General features: G+C 55.9%; 5 protein-coding genes across 5 annotated transcripts; 2 read left to right on the top strand and 3 right to left on the bottom strand.

Moving 5' to 3' along the window:
- Nucleotides 1-1,889: 1,889 nt before the first annotated feature.
- MAM_04352 (uncharacterized protein) lies at nucleotides 1,890-2,631 on the bottom strand (the record flags this gene model as incomplete). The annotated part of the gene is made up of 3 exons (XM_040823150.1): nucleotides 1,890-1,996; nucleotides 2,069-2,193; nucleotides 2,309-2,631. The coding sequence occupies 3 exons, from the start codon at nucleotides 2,629-2,631 to the stop codon at nucleotides 1,890-1,892; spliced, it is 555 nt and encodes a 184-aa protein (XP_040679029.1).
- A 7,076-nt stretch (nucleotides 2,632-9,707) lies between these two features.
- On the top strand, nucleotides 9,708-9,965 carry MAM_04351 (proline permease; the record flags this gene model as incomplete). The annotated part of the gene is made up of 1 exon (XM_040823149.1): nucleotides 9,708-9,965. The coding sequence occupies one exon, from the start codon at nucleotides 9,708-9,710 to the stop codon at nucleotides 9,963-9,965; it is 258 nt and encodes an 85-aa protein (XP_040679028.1).
- Nucleotides 9,966-9,989: 24 nt separating this feature from the next.
- MAM_04350 (Amino acid/polyamine transporter I) lies at nucleotides 9,990-11,575 on the top strand (the record flags this gene model as incomplete). Its single annotated transcript, XM_040823148.1, has 3 exons — nucleotides 9,990-10,225; nucleotides 10,398-10,846; nucleotides 10,920-11,575. The coding sequence occupies 3 exons, from the start codon at nucleotides 9,990-9,992 to the stop codon at nucleotides 11,573-11,575; spliced, it is 1,341 nt and encodes a 446-aa protein (XP_040679027.1).
- Nucleotides 11,576-11,608: 33 nt separating this feature from the next.
- Nucleotides 11,609-13,366, bottom strand: MAM_04349 (1-phosphatidylinositol-4,5-bisphosphate phosphodiesterase gamma 2; the record flags this gene model as incomplete). The annotated part of the gene is made up of 1 exon (XM_040823147.1): nucleotides 11,609-13,366. The coding sequence occupies one exon, from the start codon at nucleotides 13,364-13,366 to the stop codon at nucleotides 11,609-11,611; it is 1,758 nt and encodes a 585-aa protein (XP_040679026.1).
- A 1,591-nt stretch (nucleotides 13,367-14,957) lies between these two features.
- Nucleotides 14,958-15,731, bottom strand: MAM_04348 (clock-controlled pheromone ccg-4 precursor; the record flags this gene model as incomplete). Its single annotated transcript, XM_040823146.1, has 1 exon — nucleotides 14,958-15,731. The coding sequence occupies one exon, from the start codon at nucleotides 15,729-15,731 to the stop codon at nucleotides 14,958-14,960; it is 774 nt and encodes a 257-aa protein (XP_040679025.1).
- Between the last annotated feature and the right edge of the window lie 1,164 nt (nucleotides 15,732-16,895).

Below are 16,895 nucleotides of genomic sequence, written 5' to 3'. Positions count from 1 at the left end.
CAGCAGCCAGCACCCAGCTTTTTTCGCCGGGACACGACTGACGTCCGACCGGAAAGTCTACAGAGCCAGCCGGCAAAACACCAAGAGCAACAGGTTCCAACCAGCGACCCGGGAGGCGGGAGGGGAGGGCCACCCAGGGATCCGGAGCAAGACAACCAAAAGGGTCCAGGTCCAGACGCAAGGAATCCGAGGGATCACACAGATGCAGATGCAGATGCAGAGCAGTGCAAAGGCAAAAGCAGTGCAAAGGCAAAAGCAGTGCAAAGGCAAAAGCAAAGCAAAGGGGTCCGGTCCATATCCATCCTCCACTTCCACGTCCATCCCCTTCCTTTCCGATACCAAGAATCCCATCTTTGCCCTCGCCATCGGGGTCCCTGCACTGCAAACCGCGCCGGCCAGCCGTCAGTCGTCACCCGCGTGCGTCATCTCGGTGCTCACTGCGGCAGGAGCGGAGCCGCTGCCTGCCTCCAATTTGCAATTGGCAATTGCCTTGCCGCCGACGAGTGACGAAACGTCGAGAAGCTCTTGATTCCCCTCCCGCCATCTCGACTTTTCCCCATGCCTGGGCCCCAGACGGTCGGCAAGCACAACAAACATGCACGAGAGCCCCAAGGAAGAGAAGGGGAGGGGGGCCCATTCGTCAGGACGTATTGGACCTAGATAGAACCCCTTGGCCTGCGCATTGTTGCCGACTACGCCTGCCGGCCGCTGAATGCAGCACCCCTGCCGGCCGCTGAATGCAGCAGCCCCGCAAAGATAAGATGCAGCCCCCCCCCCCGCCAGAAAAAAAGTCAAACAGTGACGCCGTTTTGAGCACAAGTCCCAACCCTGTTCGGCTACCTTCCCGTCCGTTATTATCATTTGCCTCGTCCCGTCTTCATCATGTCAGCTCACGCCACGCATGGCTCCACAGACGTCACGTCATTCACGATAGGCCGTGTCAAATCACCGTGGTATTGATTGCATTGCTTTCCTGTCCCAAGTAGGATATCGCACACTCGCGCCTTCCGTGTTCGCGGTCGGACAAACCCACCGCTGCTGTTCATCGTCTCCATCCGGCTAGAACAAAAAAAATGAAACGGAAAAAAAGAAGAGAAAAGAAAACAAAAAAGGGTGCTCCGGCTGATTTTTCTCTCCTGGCATACTTTGGTGACGCCGCTCTTCATGAACCCGCCCATGCCGCCTGCAATCCAACGTTGCTTGCTGATGCATAAATCAAAAAGTGGCCCGAAGCGTCCCATGATTTGCCTGCCATAAACCCCTAACGATATGCTTTACCCAACGACGACTCTCCTCTGCCGAGTGTGTCCTGCCAATGCATAACTTGCTGGCTGCTCAAGTTGGAGAAGGGGAGTAACATACATAATGACAAAAGTGCAAAAGTGCTGCTCAAAAGTAATAAAAAAAAAAAAAGAAGGCGAATGATTCGCCGTTTTAAATGGTATCTGTAAACACTGACAGCAATCCACGCAGTAGTGACCCCTTCTACTGGCCTATCCGCAGAGCCCTGCATCCGCCATACACGGGGCTCTTATACGGCGATGAATGCCGTCGTGGTTTTCATGGTGCTGTGCTCCGCCATGCCGTAGTTGGTGTACAATGAAAAGGGTGATTGGTATTAAATTTCGTCTTGCGAGGGAGCTCCCCCTCATGTTGAAACAGCGCACTTAGGGTCCCCTGCACGACATTCAAGCAAGTTTGCCCGTGGACCTCGTTGTCATGCCCATAGCTGGGTCGATCTTGAAGCCATTCGTGCTAGAAATAATAACACCGATCGCTCAGTGGTTTCGTTATTCGTGAGGGCGTTTGGGGGAAAATAACGGCGCCTGTTCAACGCCTAGGAACCAAATTAAGACCGTCAGGCACAATAAAATTTCATGCGCGGACGTTTAGAAAAAGGGCGTCATCGTGATCGACTTGGAATCTGATGTGACGTGCTGCTGACCTTGCATCCTCTTTTCAAAGCCGACATCACTGTTCTCGAGGCCTTCGTCCGCTGGACACCCTCTTGAGCACACTGATGCTCACTTCTTTCCCCGGCTTCCGGATGAGGTAATCTTAGTCGTACTCATGAGGTCGCCGATGTACTTTTGGAGGAACTTGTTGTTGTTATCCAATTTGTCGTGCTCTTCACGTACCGCCTCGATACGATTGAATATGGTGATGAGCGAATCTTGCAAGGCTTTGGCGTGTCTGATGTTCGAGTTAGTCGCCCGCCGAGTTCTCGCATTGAATGGAAGACATGATGTCCAGGCGAATGGCCAGGGTAGATGGACTGTAAACTATATTCGCACATGCAGCGTCTCACCTTCTCATTTCCTCTCTGGCTTCCTTGCCCAGTCTGTCAATGTCTTCGCTGGTTCTTCGAGGACTCATGGCTCTGACATCATCAGGACCAAAGTGAGGCTCGACAGGGCCAACCTCGGAACTGTCGCGAGGGACGACCAGAGGACCGCTGCTTTTTCGGTTTGGCATTGGCGGGCGCGTGGGCACAGGCTGGTGGATCACAGGTTGACTGGTGTCGGGCTCATTGTTCTCAGATGTGGCTGTTGACACTGAAGAGTCGGATCGCTCGATGGGGTGTATGTGACTGTCGTAGCCATTGGACTCCGACTCGTGATGGGCTGACATGGCCATCGGACCGATTGTGGCCGCTGCGCAGCAAGTTCGTGACCGAGGAGGAGGCGAGGGGGGGGGGGGGGGGGGACGGGAGTAATCTCGTGTGCGATGTTTTGGGGACTGGCACGTGCCTCGCGCAACCTGAACTTGAGTTGATGTCAAGAAACAACCGTAGGTGACGTCAAACCGGGGAGGACTTTTAGAGAACTGAAAGTACTGGCACCGAGAAAATTGAGGGGAGAGGGAGAGAAAGAGGGAGAGAGAGAAAGAGACAACTAAAAGAGAAAAGACCGAGGTCGCAGATGGCAAGGATCACAGCTTGACAAGGCCCTTGCAACCATCCAGGGCGTGTGCTGTTTGACAACAGCCACGGTGAAAATGCCTCTTGGAATTGGGAGGTGCAGGGCGGCAGAACGGCAAAGGGGTCGTGGTGGTGGTGAGAAAAAGAAGGGTCGCAAGGCCAGACCAGACTCTCGCATGGGCAGGGAAGGGAGGAGGGAGGGTGGGATAAATGGGCAAACAGCAGAAAGCGATGGAGGCTCAGGTCCAACGTCAGGTTGGCCAGAAGCGGACCAGGATGTGCAGCCCGGCAGCAGTTGATTTACGTACCCGGTCGAGAAACGGCAATCAACGTCAATGCACTTAATACCAGACAGACCACACCCTACCAGTAAGAGCCAGCAGTTCACCTGAGCGTGACATGAAATAGCATCGCAGCGGGCCTTGCGCGTGGGCCGTAGCAGCTCCATACTTACCAAGTACTCCATGTACAGTGAGTGTGAGTGGACGGTGCGGAGTACTAGGAGGTACTTGCTGAAGTACTTGGACAGCGGACTCGAGCACGTACGGAGTACCACTGATCCAAGTCAACAGGGGGCAGACGGGCGGGGAGGGGGGGTCCACGGGGCAATCCTGGAGGCGAAAGCAATACGTCAACTGCAAGTGGTCAACTAACCGACTCTGCAAAGACACTTGACCCCAGGCATGCATGCTCCCCGTGTACGGTGTGGCCCCGGGTGGGAGTCGAGTCGCTCACTCACTGACCGGACCGACGATTGACGATTGACACTGGGGGGTGCCAGCGGTGCGCACGTGCCGGAGCCTGTTTTGCCAGCACTGAGAACAAGCTCCTTGCATGCATGTTCAGGACCAACCAGTTACCGGTTTCCAGTGTTCCAGCCTCCAGTAGACAGCTGGGAAGGTGCTCCGTACGGAGTGCGTGTGTAAGTACGTTTGTTGACGTACGGAGCACGTACCAGACCTCCTGCAGGGAGGTGTGGGTGGAGGCCACGGGCAAAAACGTCAACCAGAATTGACCTTTGCACATTCACACTCAATCCCATCCCATCCCAGGCACAGCCAACACCAATTTTACGAAAACGGCCGGCTGGTCAACTCGCCTCGTGCTACGGAGTACCTACCTACTGCTTCTCCGTACGGCAAGGCCAGGCAATCAGAGCGCTTCACCCGTGGCCGAAGTCGCATTTTGCAATCCATCCAACGGTCATGTTGGACACGGCACAAATGCCGCGCGTTCCTCTCGTCTTTCAATGTTGTTGTTGTTGTTTGCCCGCAAATGGCAAATACACGCCTGGCATGCCAAACCAAACCAAACCAAACAACCACCGGCGAAGACTAGCTGCCCACGGCCCAACACTACACTAGACGCTAGACACGGTCGGCCCAGCCAACTCTTTGCGTCTTTCTACTGCGCCGTCCTCCTTACGTGGTCTAAGCAGACAGCCAACAGGTTGAAACGGAAAAAGAACGACAAAGATTCATTCACTGCCCAAGTCACGAAGGCAAGAGTCATGGCCGTACCGGAGCCTCTAGGGCCTCCAGGGCCTCCAGCACGGGTTCGGTCGATTCAAATTATCGGTCGGCGCCGGCGGGCGGGCCTCGGCAGGCAGGACTACGTCAAGTACACTATTTCCATGTCCAACTCGCCAGAGCACGGAGCGCGGTTGGGCTTTTCGCCTGGGCGCCAACGCCCGCACAAGCACATTCCATCATTTGCCTGGTGTCGCTCTGTTCGCGTGCTGTTTTGGGCGTCGGGCAACGACATTGTCCTTTTGTCATGCCTTTTTCCCTTCCGCTTTTGGGACGGATGTGAAAGCAACAGTTGGCGAGTCGGATAGCCTGAAGCACCAAGGGAAATAAATATAGCTGGTGGTTTCGATTTGGCCAGCCCATCTCACACGCCCGTCTGTCCTTGTGCGAGCACCCCGACCCCCCTACAGCTTAAAAAACAACAGTTATTGTTGTTGGAGCATGGAAGCCTGACCGTAGTCAGAGTGGGTAATCACTCCATTGCATGAGGAGACGATGAGGCGGGAAGTGGAGGTGGTTGAACCAGGCGTCTAGTAAATCCTCGTCCTCTCGGGCGAGTGAGGTTCTCACTCAACATCAAAGGGGGCCAGATTCGGACTTGGCGGTGGGAAGTGGCGCTCTGCAGCATATCCTCAAGAGGGGGGGGGGGAATGGCGCCACGGCAGGAGGGGACCCTTCATTGGCGCCACAACAGACCACAATCAAAGCGAATGGGAAAGTCCCGTGATTCCTTCTCGAGGCATCGATTTTTTTGCCATGCTGCGAAGGGCGTCAGAGAAGGCCGCAAATGACTCGGATGGCGCTCGGCGTTTTGCGTCACTGCTCAAACCTCGAAGAATACGGATGCCAACATCGAACGTCATGGCCAACACTTAGTACAGCCGTGCGCACGTCAGTTTCTCGCTTGCTCCCTGGGGTACACCCGTCGTCCCAAGTGCAAGGGTGGATGGATGTCGATTCACCCAGCACATGGGAAAAATGTCCGTGTCTGCCCTCCTCGTAGGCTGACTGGGCGTTTCAGGACGAGGCACCTCCGACCCAGTAGATGATGATAGGGTTCTCTGCGTTTCCTTTCCATCACCAGTGTGAGACGAGAATGTAGCATCAGAGCCTTGAGCCCCACAGGCTCCTTCAGGATACCAGGGCTCTCGCGGGGCGTTTAGAGGAGCGAATGGCAGATGACATTGTTTTATATTGGCACTGTTGCTTTTATTCCTTGAAGAGAAAGACGACGTTTCGCACGTTGTCGCGACGCTCGTGGATCAACGAGCTCAGGTGACATGACAGGGAGAGAGAGAGAGTATGGAGTTGGACATTCCAAGTCCCACCGCCAAGGCCCAGGAAGATGAAATCCCTTGCCTTGGTACGGATTAGAAGCCGTTAACTTGGTAGTAGCGTGATGATAGGCAGAGGTCGCGCCGTGCCTTGTCAATCGGGGGGGAGCCAAGACGAAGATGCGGGTGACACCCAATGAATCCTGATACAAGGCAAGCCGGGACATGACTTGGTCGATCAAGAGCACATATGGAGCAAGTTGCCGGCGTCTGTCTGCCTGCCTGGGGAGCGAGCACAAGGTCAGACAACTCACTGACTGGCAGTGCAGGCGAGAGACGACTGCAAGGGCATCGGTATCCGGACCATGACCAGACGAACAAGAGGATCGGCGTTCGTGACGCCATTGGCTGTCCTTGTCTGTAGACAAGGCACTAGGGCAACGAATGGGGCACACTGGTGCTCGAAATTGATGCTTGTACTCCGTAGTCGACGGCCCTGTCCTGGATGCCCCACGATGCCGGCGCGTGCATCCGCAACATGGCCAGCCTTCAGCTTGCAGCGCACGAGGCCTGTGGCGCACGAGAGAACCTAGTGCCAAGTACGTAGTACTAGTCGTGGAAAGGGGAGAAAGAGACGGCATGGCGGCAGTGACAGGGAAATAGGGACGGTGTGAGAGGGGGCAAGCGAGCGAGGAGAGGCTCAGATACCATGACCACGTACGGAGTAGCTTCAGAATGCCTCGTGTCGCTCTTGCCACGAGGCTCCCGTGCCGGGCCTGGTGCAGTTTGTACTTGCACTAACTCCGCGGAAGTACGTTGGGCAACGGGCGCTGGCAACGGGCGGTCAAGGCCAGGCCACCGACGACGGGACGCCAAGGGGAGACTGCTCCGTACGGCGATTGGGGACTTGGATAGAATCCGCAACGTACTTGAGTACTCCGTACCTGGTCAATATTGCCACTGGCCAGCTCGCGAGGGAAAGTACGACTGAATGAGACAACAACTCTATGGACAAAAATCGCGCCTTCTCGCCACCCGGGGAGGGTCAAGTGCCTCACTCAGGCGGCGCCTCGACCTCGTCTTCTCAGAAATAATATCGCACACATGACCTTTGATCGAGACTACTGTTTTTATCCTCAAATTTTCCGGGATCGTCGCTGGCGCTGTCAGTGGCCCACGTGAGCTAGGGGAATCACTTCCTTATCATCATCGAGCGTGTTTTTTTTTCCTCCGAGACCGTTTACGGCCAAAATTACCGATCTCGGGTTTCTTGGCCACCCTGCGATGCCGCTCTTTGCTATTTCATGCTCGTTCTCCGACAGTAGTGTTCGGTCAATCTCGACACCCTGTTTGTCACGAGTCACGGCCCTTTCTTTGTCCCTGCGCTGCTGTCACTTGTGTGCAAGGCAAACTTTCGCGGTTCAGCACCCAGTACCGGAATGATTTCGAAAAGGGCATCGTCAATGGCATCTGCAACTTGATGCAGCAATCTTCTAGATGCTGCAGACACTTCTACCCGTGCTGCGGAGTAATATGCCACCTTCATATCCAGCGCGAAGCGATGCAATTTGCCTCCAGAGCAGAGAAAATCCGGCTGGCCGCCCCAGCCAGTCAGAAACACGAGAGACACGAGAAATCCAACTTCTCCTCGTTTAAGAGCATGGACATGGACGGGACTGGTATAGTGATTCTCCCCCACCTCTTCCGGCCACCCCTGGCGGCTCCCTTATTTGATGTCATGGATCGGCATTGCGCCGGTAAGTCGGAAACCGTGCGTCGCTGCACAACGGCGCAACACTCGCTGACCAACCTCGGACTCCTGACGTCTCCAAGACATGTTTTGACAGCCGTGGCGTCATTTGTGTCGGGATATTTGTGATCCATTCTGGGGACAACCGGCGGCTGCTGCCGACTCTAGCTCATCCAGTCCCGAAAAACCTTGGGCGCCAGAAACACTCCCATCATCATGACAAGAATCAGGCAAATAGTTTCAGCCTCGGAGGTCTGTACAGCTGTTGCACAAGGTACAACTTGGCAAACGTTATGGGCATGCCCATTCCTGCGACCCATGTCACAGGGGTGCATTGAAGAAACAGCCAGAATCGCAATGTGCACTGAGCCATACTCGCTAAGGAGGGTTGATCCCAAGACCTTGACTCGGGCGCATATTCCTGGCGGTGAGAGCGCACTCTGTTGCTTATAACTAGCTGTTTGATGAAAACGACGAATGCGGCAACTTGCGTACAGATACAATGTGTCGGGCCTGATAGCGTCAACAGCCAGTGTTTTTTTTCTTTCTTTTTTTTGTGAATCTTTGGCGAGGCTCACGAGAACCTCGCACCGTCCACCTAGCAAGCGTGACGTCCCATACTAGATCGCTTTTGATATTCACACCTCAACAAACACGGTGACGCATCCTGTCTTGCTTGGTCTGCTTGTTTTGGTCTATGTTTCTGAGGTCGACGAAAAAACGCCGAATAATCCGTTAGCTAGAACTACGTGCAAGTCCAAGTCTTCCTCTGCCCCAAAGATTAATCCGGCTGCAGGTGCCAATCTCCAAACGTCTCTCAGAGTGATGCGGCTTTACTTGGGGTGACGACTTCATCAGGTTGCTCAACCCTAGACCATCGCAAGCAATACAGTCAGTTTGGCAGAAGTGATCCTCATCTGGTCCTGGACCAGCAGACCCTGGGGCAACAATTGCCCCAAGACTCCTTGGCCAAGATTGATGGGCTCTTCGGTCGACAGTGAGTTGCTTCGCGTGACGATGGACATGCGGCTTCACACGTGTAACCTCGCGTTTCCACCTTGGCGAGGGCCTCCATCGCTGTTGGCTCGTTGCTCTCCGGCGCAGACAATACGGGCTTCTCGGAACAGGGGAAGTGCTCGATTGAATCACACTTCGGATCAAACTGAACCGATGGCGCGGTCTTGACAGTTGGTAGCCGTCACATCCGTCAAGTATGCCAAGTTGCGGCACCTGAGAGAAATAAACTTTGCAAGCTAATTTCCTATTCGGCTTGGCAACGGCAGCTTCATTGGTGGGGCAGATTACAGTCTGTGACTGTCGACTCCGGAGACGTGTTGCTGCTCACTGCTGCCTCGAACGCAAGTCGCCGACTTGATAGATAGATGGACGCTTATGGAGCCACGGCTGCCATGTCGACTCGTCAAGGACAGACAGACACTGGAGCATCACGACGGGAAGTTACACGGCAGCGGTGTCGACCAGTCAGATGCGCCGCGTCGCTCGCTCCGCTCCTCCGCCGTGACGCCTTCAACGGCGGCTCGAGTCGGCGGCGGCGGCGCGTATCGGTGTCGTACCGGTTGAGAGGCGTCGGGCGTCGACGATGGGACAGTATGTGCGCGGCAGAGAGTCGCGCCGCTCTGCCTGAGAATGGCCGAGTCGGCGTGTTGCTGAGTTGTAAGTTGCTCGTCACGTCTGTCGCTGCGGACCATGCATGCATACTGATGATTTGAAATTTGCTTTACACAAACTCAGCCATGTTAGATTCGGCATCTTCCCTCCCCGCTTTATCTGGTTAATCCCAGGCACGGAATACATGCAGCATGCCGTAACGAAGAAGAACTAGTAGTTGCTCGCACATGGCAGACGCTAGACAACTACATGTGATGACTGTTCTGTTCGTGTCTCGGTCGCCAAATATTGACACTTCTTCACCGCATCTCGCCTGCCTGCCTTGCCTGCCTGCATCTATTTGGCCAGGACGTGCAAGACCCGAGATGGCTTGGTGGATGCAAAGCATGACACGAAGCCAGGTAGACCCGTGTTACCGCTCACCGGCGGGAATGGTGGTCAGCGGATGTTGATATGCGTGATGTCCCGTGACTTCTTGCGGCGCCGAAGTCGTCTTTTTGGAAACAACTCTGTCTGATTCGGTAAACGTATCATGTTGCCGGGCAGGAGGGCCAGGAGAGGCCAACCCGTTCGCAGAAAATTCGGTCACCAGGCCGACAGTCGCCATGGCCGACATTGAATCTAAATCTCACCCACCAGACGCGCCGCCCGACGGAGCAGCTCGGTCCATCGAGACCGGCGTTTCAATCCGCATCAGATACGGCGAGACAAGACGCGGCCTCCCCCCCGGCCACGTCCAGCTCATGGCCATCACGGGATCCATTGGAACAGCCCTCTTCGTCGGAATCGGCGGCAGACTATCTCAGTCCGGCCCACTCTCCCTCCTTCTGGCCTTCACTCTGTGGGGGACGCTTTTCATCTGACCGTGTAACCTCTGCGTGGCCGAGATGTGCGCCTACCTCCCGATCCGAGGGTCCATCTTTCAACTCGCCAGACGCTTTGTCGACCCGGCGCTGGGCTTCGCCATGGGCTGGACGTACTTGTACGCGGGCATCATGCTCGTGTGTGTCGAGTACAGTGCCGTGGCGACGGTGATGCAGTACTGGAACCAGAGTATCGATCCGGCTGTGTGGATCGCAATGGCAATGGCTATTTGCATCTTTCTCAACGTCATGCCTGTCAAGTACGTCTTCCTTGAAAACCCGAACCCCCCCCCCCTTCTCAGCGCTTGGGCAGAGGCTGAGCTGTTGAGTAGATACTACGGAGGGGCAGAATTCATCGTGGGGTCCACCAAGATCCTCCTGCTCGTTGGGCTCGTCCTCATGTGTGGAGGCAACCCGCCACGATGCCTACAGGTTCCGACACTGGAAGGACGGCAACGCGATGCACTCTTACTACGCCGAGGGCGCGGCAGGTCTCTTTCTGGGCTGGTGGAAGGCCATCCTGTATGCCGGGTTCACCATCTCCGGCCCGGACTTGATTGCCCTCGGCATGGGGGAGATTCAGAACCCAAGAAGGACGATCCCCCGCGTCGCCAAACTGGTCTTTTACAGAGTGGTCGGGCTCTATGTCACTGGCGCTTTGGCAGTCGGCATTCTTTGCAGCTCGAGGGATGAGAGACTCATGGGGGCCATTGAGGATCACGTCGCTGGTTCAGCTGCCAGCTCGTGGGTGATTGGGATCCAGAACTTGGGCATCACCGGTCTGCCCGACTTGATTAATGCCGTGATTCTCCTGTCGGGCATGTCTTGCGGGAAGGCCTATCTTTACTCCTCGTCCAGGACGCTTTATGGCCTGGCAAGAGGTGCGTCGTCTTGCCTTTCCTGTTCCCAAATCTCACTCGACACCTGGGCAAGGACAGGCTGACGCTGGTCCAGCCAACCAAGCTCCGAAATTCCTCGTCAGATGCACAAAGGCCGGCGTCCCAATCTATTGCGTGGCCCTCGTCAGCCTCGTCACCTGCATCACCTTGCTGGTGACTGCCAACTCGGCCGTCGAGGTATTCAACTGGTCCGCCGATCTCACCACGACCGGGCTCATTGCTACATACACTTCCATGCTCGTCGTCTTCGTCTTTTGGTATCGCGAGCGCTCACGCCAAAACCTTCAAAGCTCTGCCTTGCCGTACGTGGCGCCTTTCCAGCCGTACTGGGCGTTCTCCGCCCTCGTTGTCGGTGTGGCCGCGCTTGTCTTTATTGGCTTCGATCCGTTTGCGCCTTTCAAGGCCAGGGGCTTCATCACGGGGTATTCTTGCATTTTTTACACTGCCGTGCTATACTTTGGGCGCAAGGTTCTGAGGGGCACCAGCATTGTCGGACCAGGGGCGGCGGACTTGCTGAGTGGCAAGGCTGAGGTTGACGAGGAGTGTAGGGTCTGGGAGGAGGGTGGCGTCGAGGAGAATTACAAGGCGAGGCTCATGGAGATGCCGTTTTGGCGGAAGGTATTGGGAGAGACCGTGGCAGTTGATGATACTTGGAAGTGGAGGAGAACGGGAGGCCAGGGCCAGAATTCTTATATCGGATCTAAAACGTAGGTTCGATACCCTCTTTGCTCCTCGTTGCGATGCCTAAACGTTGTCCATCTCCATCTTCATCAGGATTGTACACTTTGTCTCCCCGCCCTTCATATCCATCATGCGAATGAAAGTCCATCCGGGCACAGCATACAGTAGCCGGATGGCGGCGACGGCAATCATGGGGTTTCTAGCCCACGCATCATCACTCTTGATGAGCATCCGCAGAAAGACCAGCTCATTATCTTCGTACACCCATTCCAGCGTCTCATCCCAAATTGGATCTGTAACTGCAGAATCATCGCCTCGACGTAGCATGCCTAACTTGTGATGCTTATACGGCGCCGTCTTGCGCTTATGCGTTTCGCCTTCGACGTCACCTGGACTGTACAAGTTGCATGTTAGGTAGGGCTTGAGAGAATCCGGCTCTCGGTCATCGTGGACGGGGATATCTGTTGCTCCAGCGACATGCAAGCGGAGTCTCTTCCTCCTGCCAGTGAGAATCTTTCCGTCGCCACCGCTTCGAAGGGCTGCTGGCTTGAGGATGTAGCCCTCTGAACCGCTGAACAGCGCGTCATTGAGCTGATTGCTCGTGCCGAACGTTTGCCAATTGAGCGCGCAGATTTGGGCGCCGATGGCCCAGAACTGGAGGGGCTTCAGGTTCGACGAGGAGATTCGCGTGCCTTTGGGATAGACGCGCATGAGGTGTTGAGAATTGTGGGCAGCGATAGCAATGGACTCGCCGGGGAGGTGCGATGACAGGCCCGACTCGGAGAGGTTGATGAGGTGGTGGTGTGGCCCGTTTACAAGAGTACCCGGGTTGAACCACGAGTTGTCGACTGGTTTCACAGACTGGGCATACACGCCCAGGTCTGCTAGTTCTGGGATGATGCCGGCGGGAGGGGCTTCTTTCATCTTCTGCTTGTATGCCTTTCGAGCAGCCTCGGCCTCCTCCCCTTCCTGCTCATTGGCTGACGACGACTCGCTGTCGGATTCTTGAGCAGCGGCGCCGTCGACTCCCTTCAGATCGTACTCGACGATAACGGCGATACAGGCCCCCAAATCAGCCAGACACACGTGTTCGTCCGCACCGCTCTGTTCTCGATGACCCTTTTGTATAACTGGCTGGGCGAGGAGCCGGTCCCCGAGAACCTCCTTCATGATGTCCACCAGTCGCTTCTGTCCCTGCTCACCACAATGGTTCTCGAGCGACAGTAGTATCGGCGCGAGACGACACCCGGGGTCCTTGTGGGCGATGCTTTTCTCCTCGTCAAAGACGTCCCGAATGGTCTCGCACACGTCCCTGAACAAGACGTGTGACACGAGCGTGAAGCCATGCGTGACTTTGGGTTCCTCCGGGTTGGCGCTGTTGTCCCAGGCATCAATCTCGACACACCGCGACCCCGTCTTCAGGGCAGTCTCGTATGCCGACGCCGACGACGACCCGTACAGCTGGTGCGCCATGAGATATGTGTTGTGGCTGGAGCTGATGAAGTATTCCGGCAACGGGCGGGACCTGTCCAGCAGCGACTCGGGCACGTTGAAGTGAGATTTGCCCAGCAAGCTGCGCAGGGCCGGGGTGGTCTCGCTGGAGCCGACGCCGGCATCGTGCTCTGCAATGACGTTGTGCTCGACGAGGTATTTGCGGAGGGCGTCGCTGACGTTGAGCTGTTGCTTTTCGTGTTGAGCCTTGCGGGTGCTGCGACCGCCGCCGCCCACCGAGTTGACGGAAATGGCCCCTCCTTTGTCGTCGTCGTCGGAGTTGAAGGGATTGAGCTTGGAAAATTTGGACGAGATTTGATGGTCTGCCATGGTGGTGGTGGCGATTCGTAAGAGTTGAAGTCTGCGGACTTAAGACTTTGTTCCTCTGCCAGCTGGTTTCTTGATCCCTGTGTTGCCAAGGCAAATGGGCAAGTCAATTGTTGTCAGACGTTGTCACAACCTACTTGGTTGCTCGAGTTGTCAATCGACGAGTCCTGTTTACGTGGCATGCGGTGGGGTCATGACGGCATTGCCACATTCCAATGCCGCCATGGGCACCCTCGCCCAGATGAAACCAGTTGTAACGAGCTTTTTTAAATGCAACCCTGGCACGGTGAAGCAGATGGTGGTGGATCTTGGAGAAGCGAAGCCCGAGGCTGCGGCTACGGCGACGCCGCCTAAATCATGCCTGAAGAATCAGGCGCTAAAGCAAAGACCAGCAACGCATTGTCACTGGTCGGGCATGAACACCAAGCCCCACCCTGGCCCGCCTACTAAAAAGACCAGAAAATGTCAGCCTCATTCGAGATTTCTTTTCCTTCTCAACTTAAAGAACAACGCAAAAATCACGTTCAAGTCTCTCGAATATGCCGGTCCGAGGTGCGCTTTACAGCCTGCGCCCAGGACTACTGGTGACTGAGGAACAGAAACGAAGATCAAATCGAACAATCTTGGGTGCGTTGCTTTCCTGGCAATAGCCAAATGGGGAGGATCGCAATGATTGAACGTACATGTCGATTTCGATACGATGATTCAAACATGCCTCGCCAATTGCCGCGACCAAGACGTGCCTCGATGCCTATAGATCCGGGAACAGAGGGATACGTGAGTGAACAGTTATTCCTGCCCACGCAGAGCAGAATGGCCGGTTGGCCATTGATGCCCATGGCTGCCGAGTGTGGCAATCAAGACTACGTGTCATTGCGCTTCGTGATTCCCGGTGGGCTGAGAATTTCCTTGCGACTAGACACTCTCTCATTTGTAACAGAACTGGCACAGACTCTTTAGTAATTCCGCTTCGCCCAGAACATGTCACCAACGAGTCATCACTGCAAAGCAACAAAAAGGCTGCACGGACTTGACGGATGCGCGTACGAAATGCACTCTCCAAATTTGTCCCAATCTTTTCATTCCTTGGGTATCGAATAGTTATGCCTGGGCTCAGAAATGAGCGCAGTCATCAGAGTTTCTGCTATCGAAGCTGCCGTAGGCTTCTGGCACGTGTGTCTCAACGACCATCAAACGACAGGCTTTCTATCCTGCGTTTTCGTCGGCATTAAAAAGAACGCTCGCGCTTGAACGGTCCTCTTCAGCGCGGCGGGGAAAACCGGGGTTTTCTTTTTTTTTTCTTGTAAAATAAAGGACCTCAACCTCGCCTCGTTTGGATATCCTTATCCAGGCGTTTCTCATGCCCAGCATGTTTCCTGTTCCATGTTCCATCATTCGCCTTATCCAAAAATACACGGGGAAAAGAAAAAGGAGGTCAAATTGGCGACTCCGGCCGCGGCATTGACAGTAGTTGTACAGACAGATTCGACGGCTCATCCACCCAGGTCCGCGTGAAATGAATAAATATTTGATACAGCGATAGAAGTTTTCGTCCCAAGGAGCACCCTGTTGCTGCGCGTGCCTCGACTCCTCCTCATTCAAGAGCCTCGACAACGTTGCGGGCGGCGAGTTGCAGAGCGTGAAGATCACGCTTGGCCTTCCAGCATGGCTCGCCTGGCCGCCAGCACCATTGAGGCTCGGCTTCGGCGTCGGGATCGGGGCTCGCCTCGCGTTTCTTCCAGCACAAGACGTTTGGACCGTTGCAGTAGCCGGGGAAGTGTCCGCCGTGATCCGGGTGGTCGCCGCCGTTGCCGTCGCCGCCGTCGTCCCTCTTGGAAACTTGCCCGATCTCGCTCATGACGGCCTCTGCGGCTCTCTTGGCTTTCCAGCAGGGCTCTCCGGGCCGGTTGCACCAACGCTTGTCTTTCATGGGGACCGGCTCGTTGCTGCTGTCTCTCTTCCAGCAAGGCATGCCCGGCCGCCAGCACCAGGGGTCCGGGGTTGCCTCTCTCTTGTCGAGCCCCTCGTCGGCTCCGAACCGGGCCTCGAGCTCCAAGTCACGGTAGAACTCGGCAGGCTCGCGAGCAGTCAACGCAGCCACGTGGGCAAGCTCGTTGAGCGACCTCTTGGCCGTGTAAGCGGCCCCGCCGGGGGAGTTGCTGTACTCGGCCTCCGGGGCGCGCTCCTTCAGGGCACCCGAGGACTTGAGGGACTCGGAGAAGGCTTCGGCAACTCTCTTGACCTTCCAGCAGGGCTCTCCGGGCCGCCAGCACCAGGGGACAGCCTCTGCTGCAGGAGCGGGAGCAGGAGCAGGAGCGGCGTGAGCTCCCGCGGCAGCCAGGGCGAGCACGGCCGAGGTAATGCGCATGGCGTCTGTCTGCACTGCGCAAGGGGAGGGAGCGAAGACGTTGAGACTCAAAAGTCGTTGCGAACAAGTCTCAAGCTAACTGATGCGATACAGAAGTTTACGCCTGGGGTGGATAATCGTCTTGGACAAGATCGACAAAGAAAAAAGGCCGTCCACGACGACGGCAATGACGATGATTTTATCCCATTTGGGCAGGGCAATGAACGAAACGGAACAAAACAGCCGCACGTAGAGTTGGAAACGAGAGCTTTGGTCACATTGTCGCCATGTGAGCCCTCAGTGAATGCAATCAACTATTGAAACGACTCAATAGATTTGGCATGAGGACTTGGCGCTCCACCGTGCCCTCGGCCGCGAGCAGCGTCAATCAACGCCTCTAGAGCTAACGAGTCGACTAGAGGCCCCTAGGTTCTTTTCTGGAGAAACGACATCCCACGAGGCGGCAATGTCTCCCGCTCGTGGCAGAGGCGCAGAAGCCCACGCGTCGACGGACAAGTAGTGAATACCCCGGCCGGCGTCGAAAATGGATGCGGCCGGTGGAACCAGCCGCCGACAGAATAAAGCCATGGCAATGGCTTGTCGCGTCTCCCAGCTATTGTGCATCTCCCACCCGAGGGGCAACGTGTGGAGGCGAGATGCGACTACTTGCTTGATCGGAGACGGTCTGCCAGCCTCGATGGCCTCGGGGGCGTGTCGTGCCGTCCGTTGGGGAGCGAGATTGCCCTCGTTGAGGTCTGAAGAGAAGCCGCAAGAGCTGTGCGACGGAGGCAGCTGTTTCCACGGGCACAGACTCTCGGGGGCATGGTCCTGCGGCAAGCCTTCCCGAATGGCGTGCTATTGAGGCCGGTTGACTTGCGGTCGTGTTTGTGCCTGGAGTTTATTCAAACTTGTATTCACTACCAAATCGGGAAGGTGGGGCCGCGCTCGAATACCGGAGGTGTCCCTGCGCCGCCTCCAAGGCCGGGCGGGCTGACTCGACTAGACGTGCCAAGGCCGCTGCACGGCACCCGACGTGCGATGCGAAAGGCAGAAGCTGGTGAGTGAGAGGGGTTTGCGGCGCTGAGTCGCCGAGGGTGAGGCTAAATTTATCCCTTGATTCGTGCAAGCTTCTCGCGTGGCGACCCCCTTGTTTGCGGCACTTGCTTGAACCGAACAGGAGAGCTT

The sequence above is a fragment of the Metarhizium album genome (genome assembly GCF_000804445.1).
Source record: "Metarhizium album ARSEF 1941 chromosome Unknown scaffold_9, whole genome shotgun sequence".
NCBI lineage: Eukaryota > Fungi > Ascomycota > Sordariomycetes > Hypocreales > Clavicipitaceae > Metarhizium > Metarhizium album.
The sequence above is the reverse complement of the archived record's forward strand: the minus strand, read 5'-3'. Positions and strand labels throughout refer to the sequence as shown.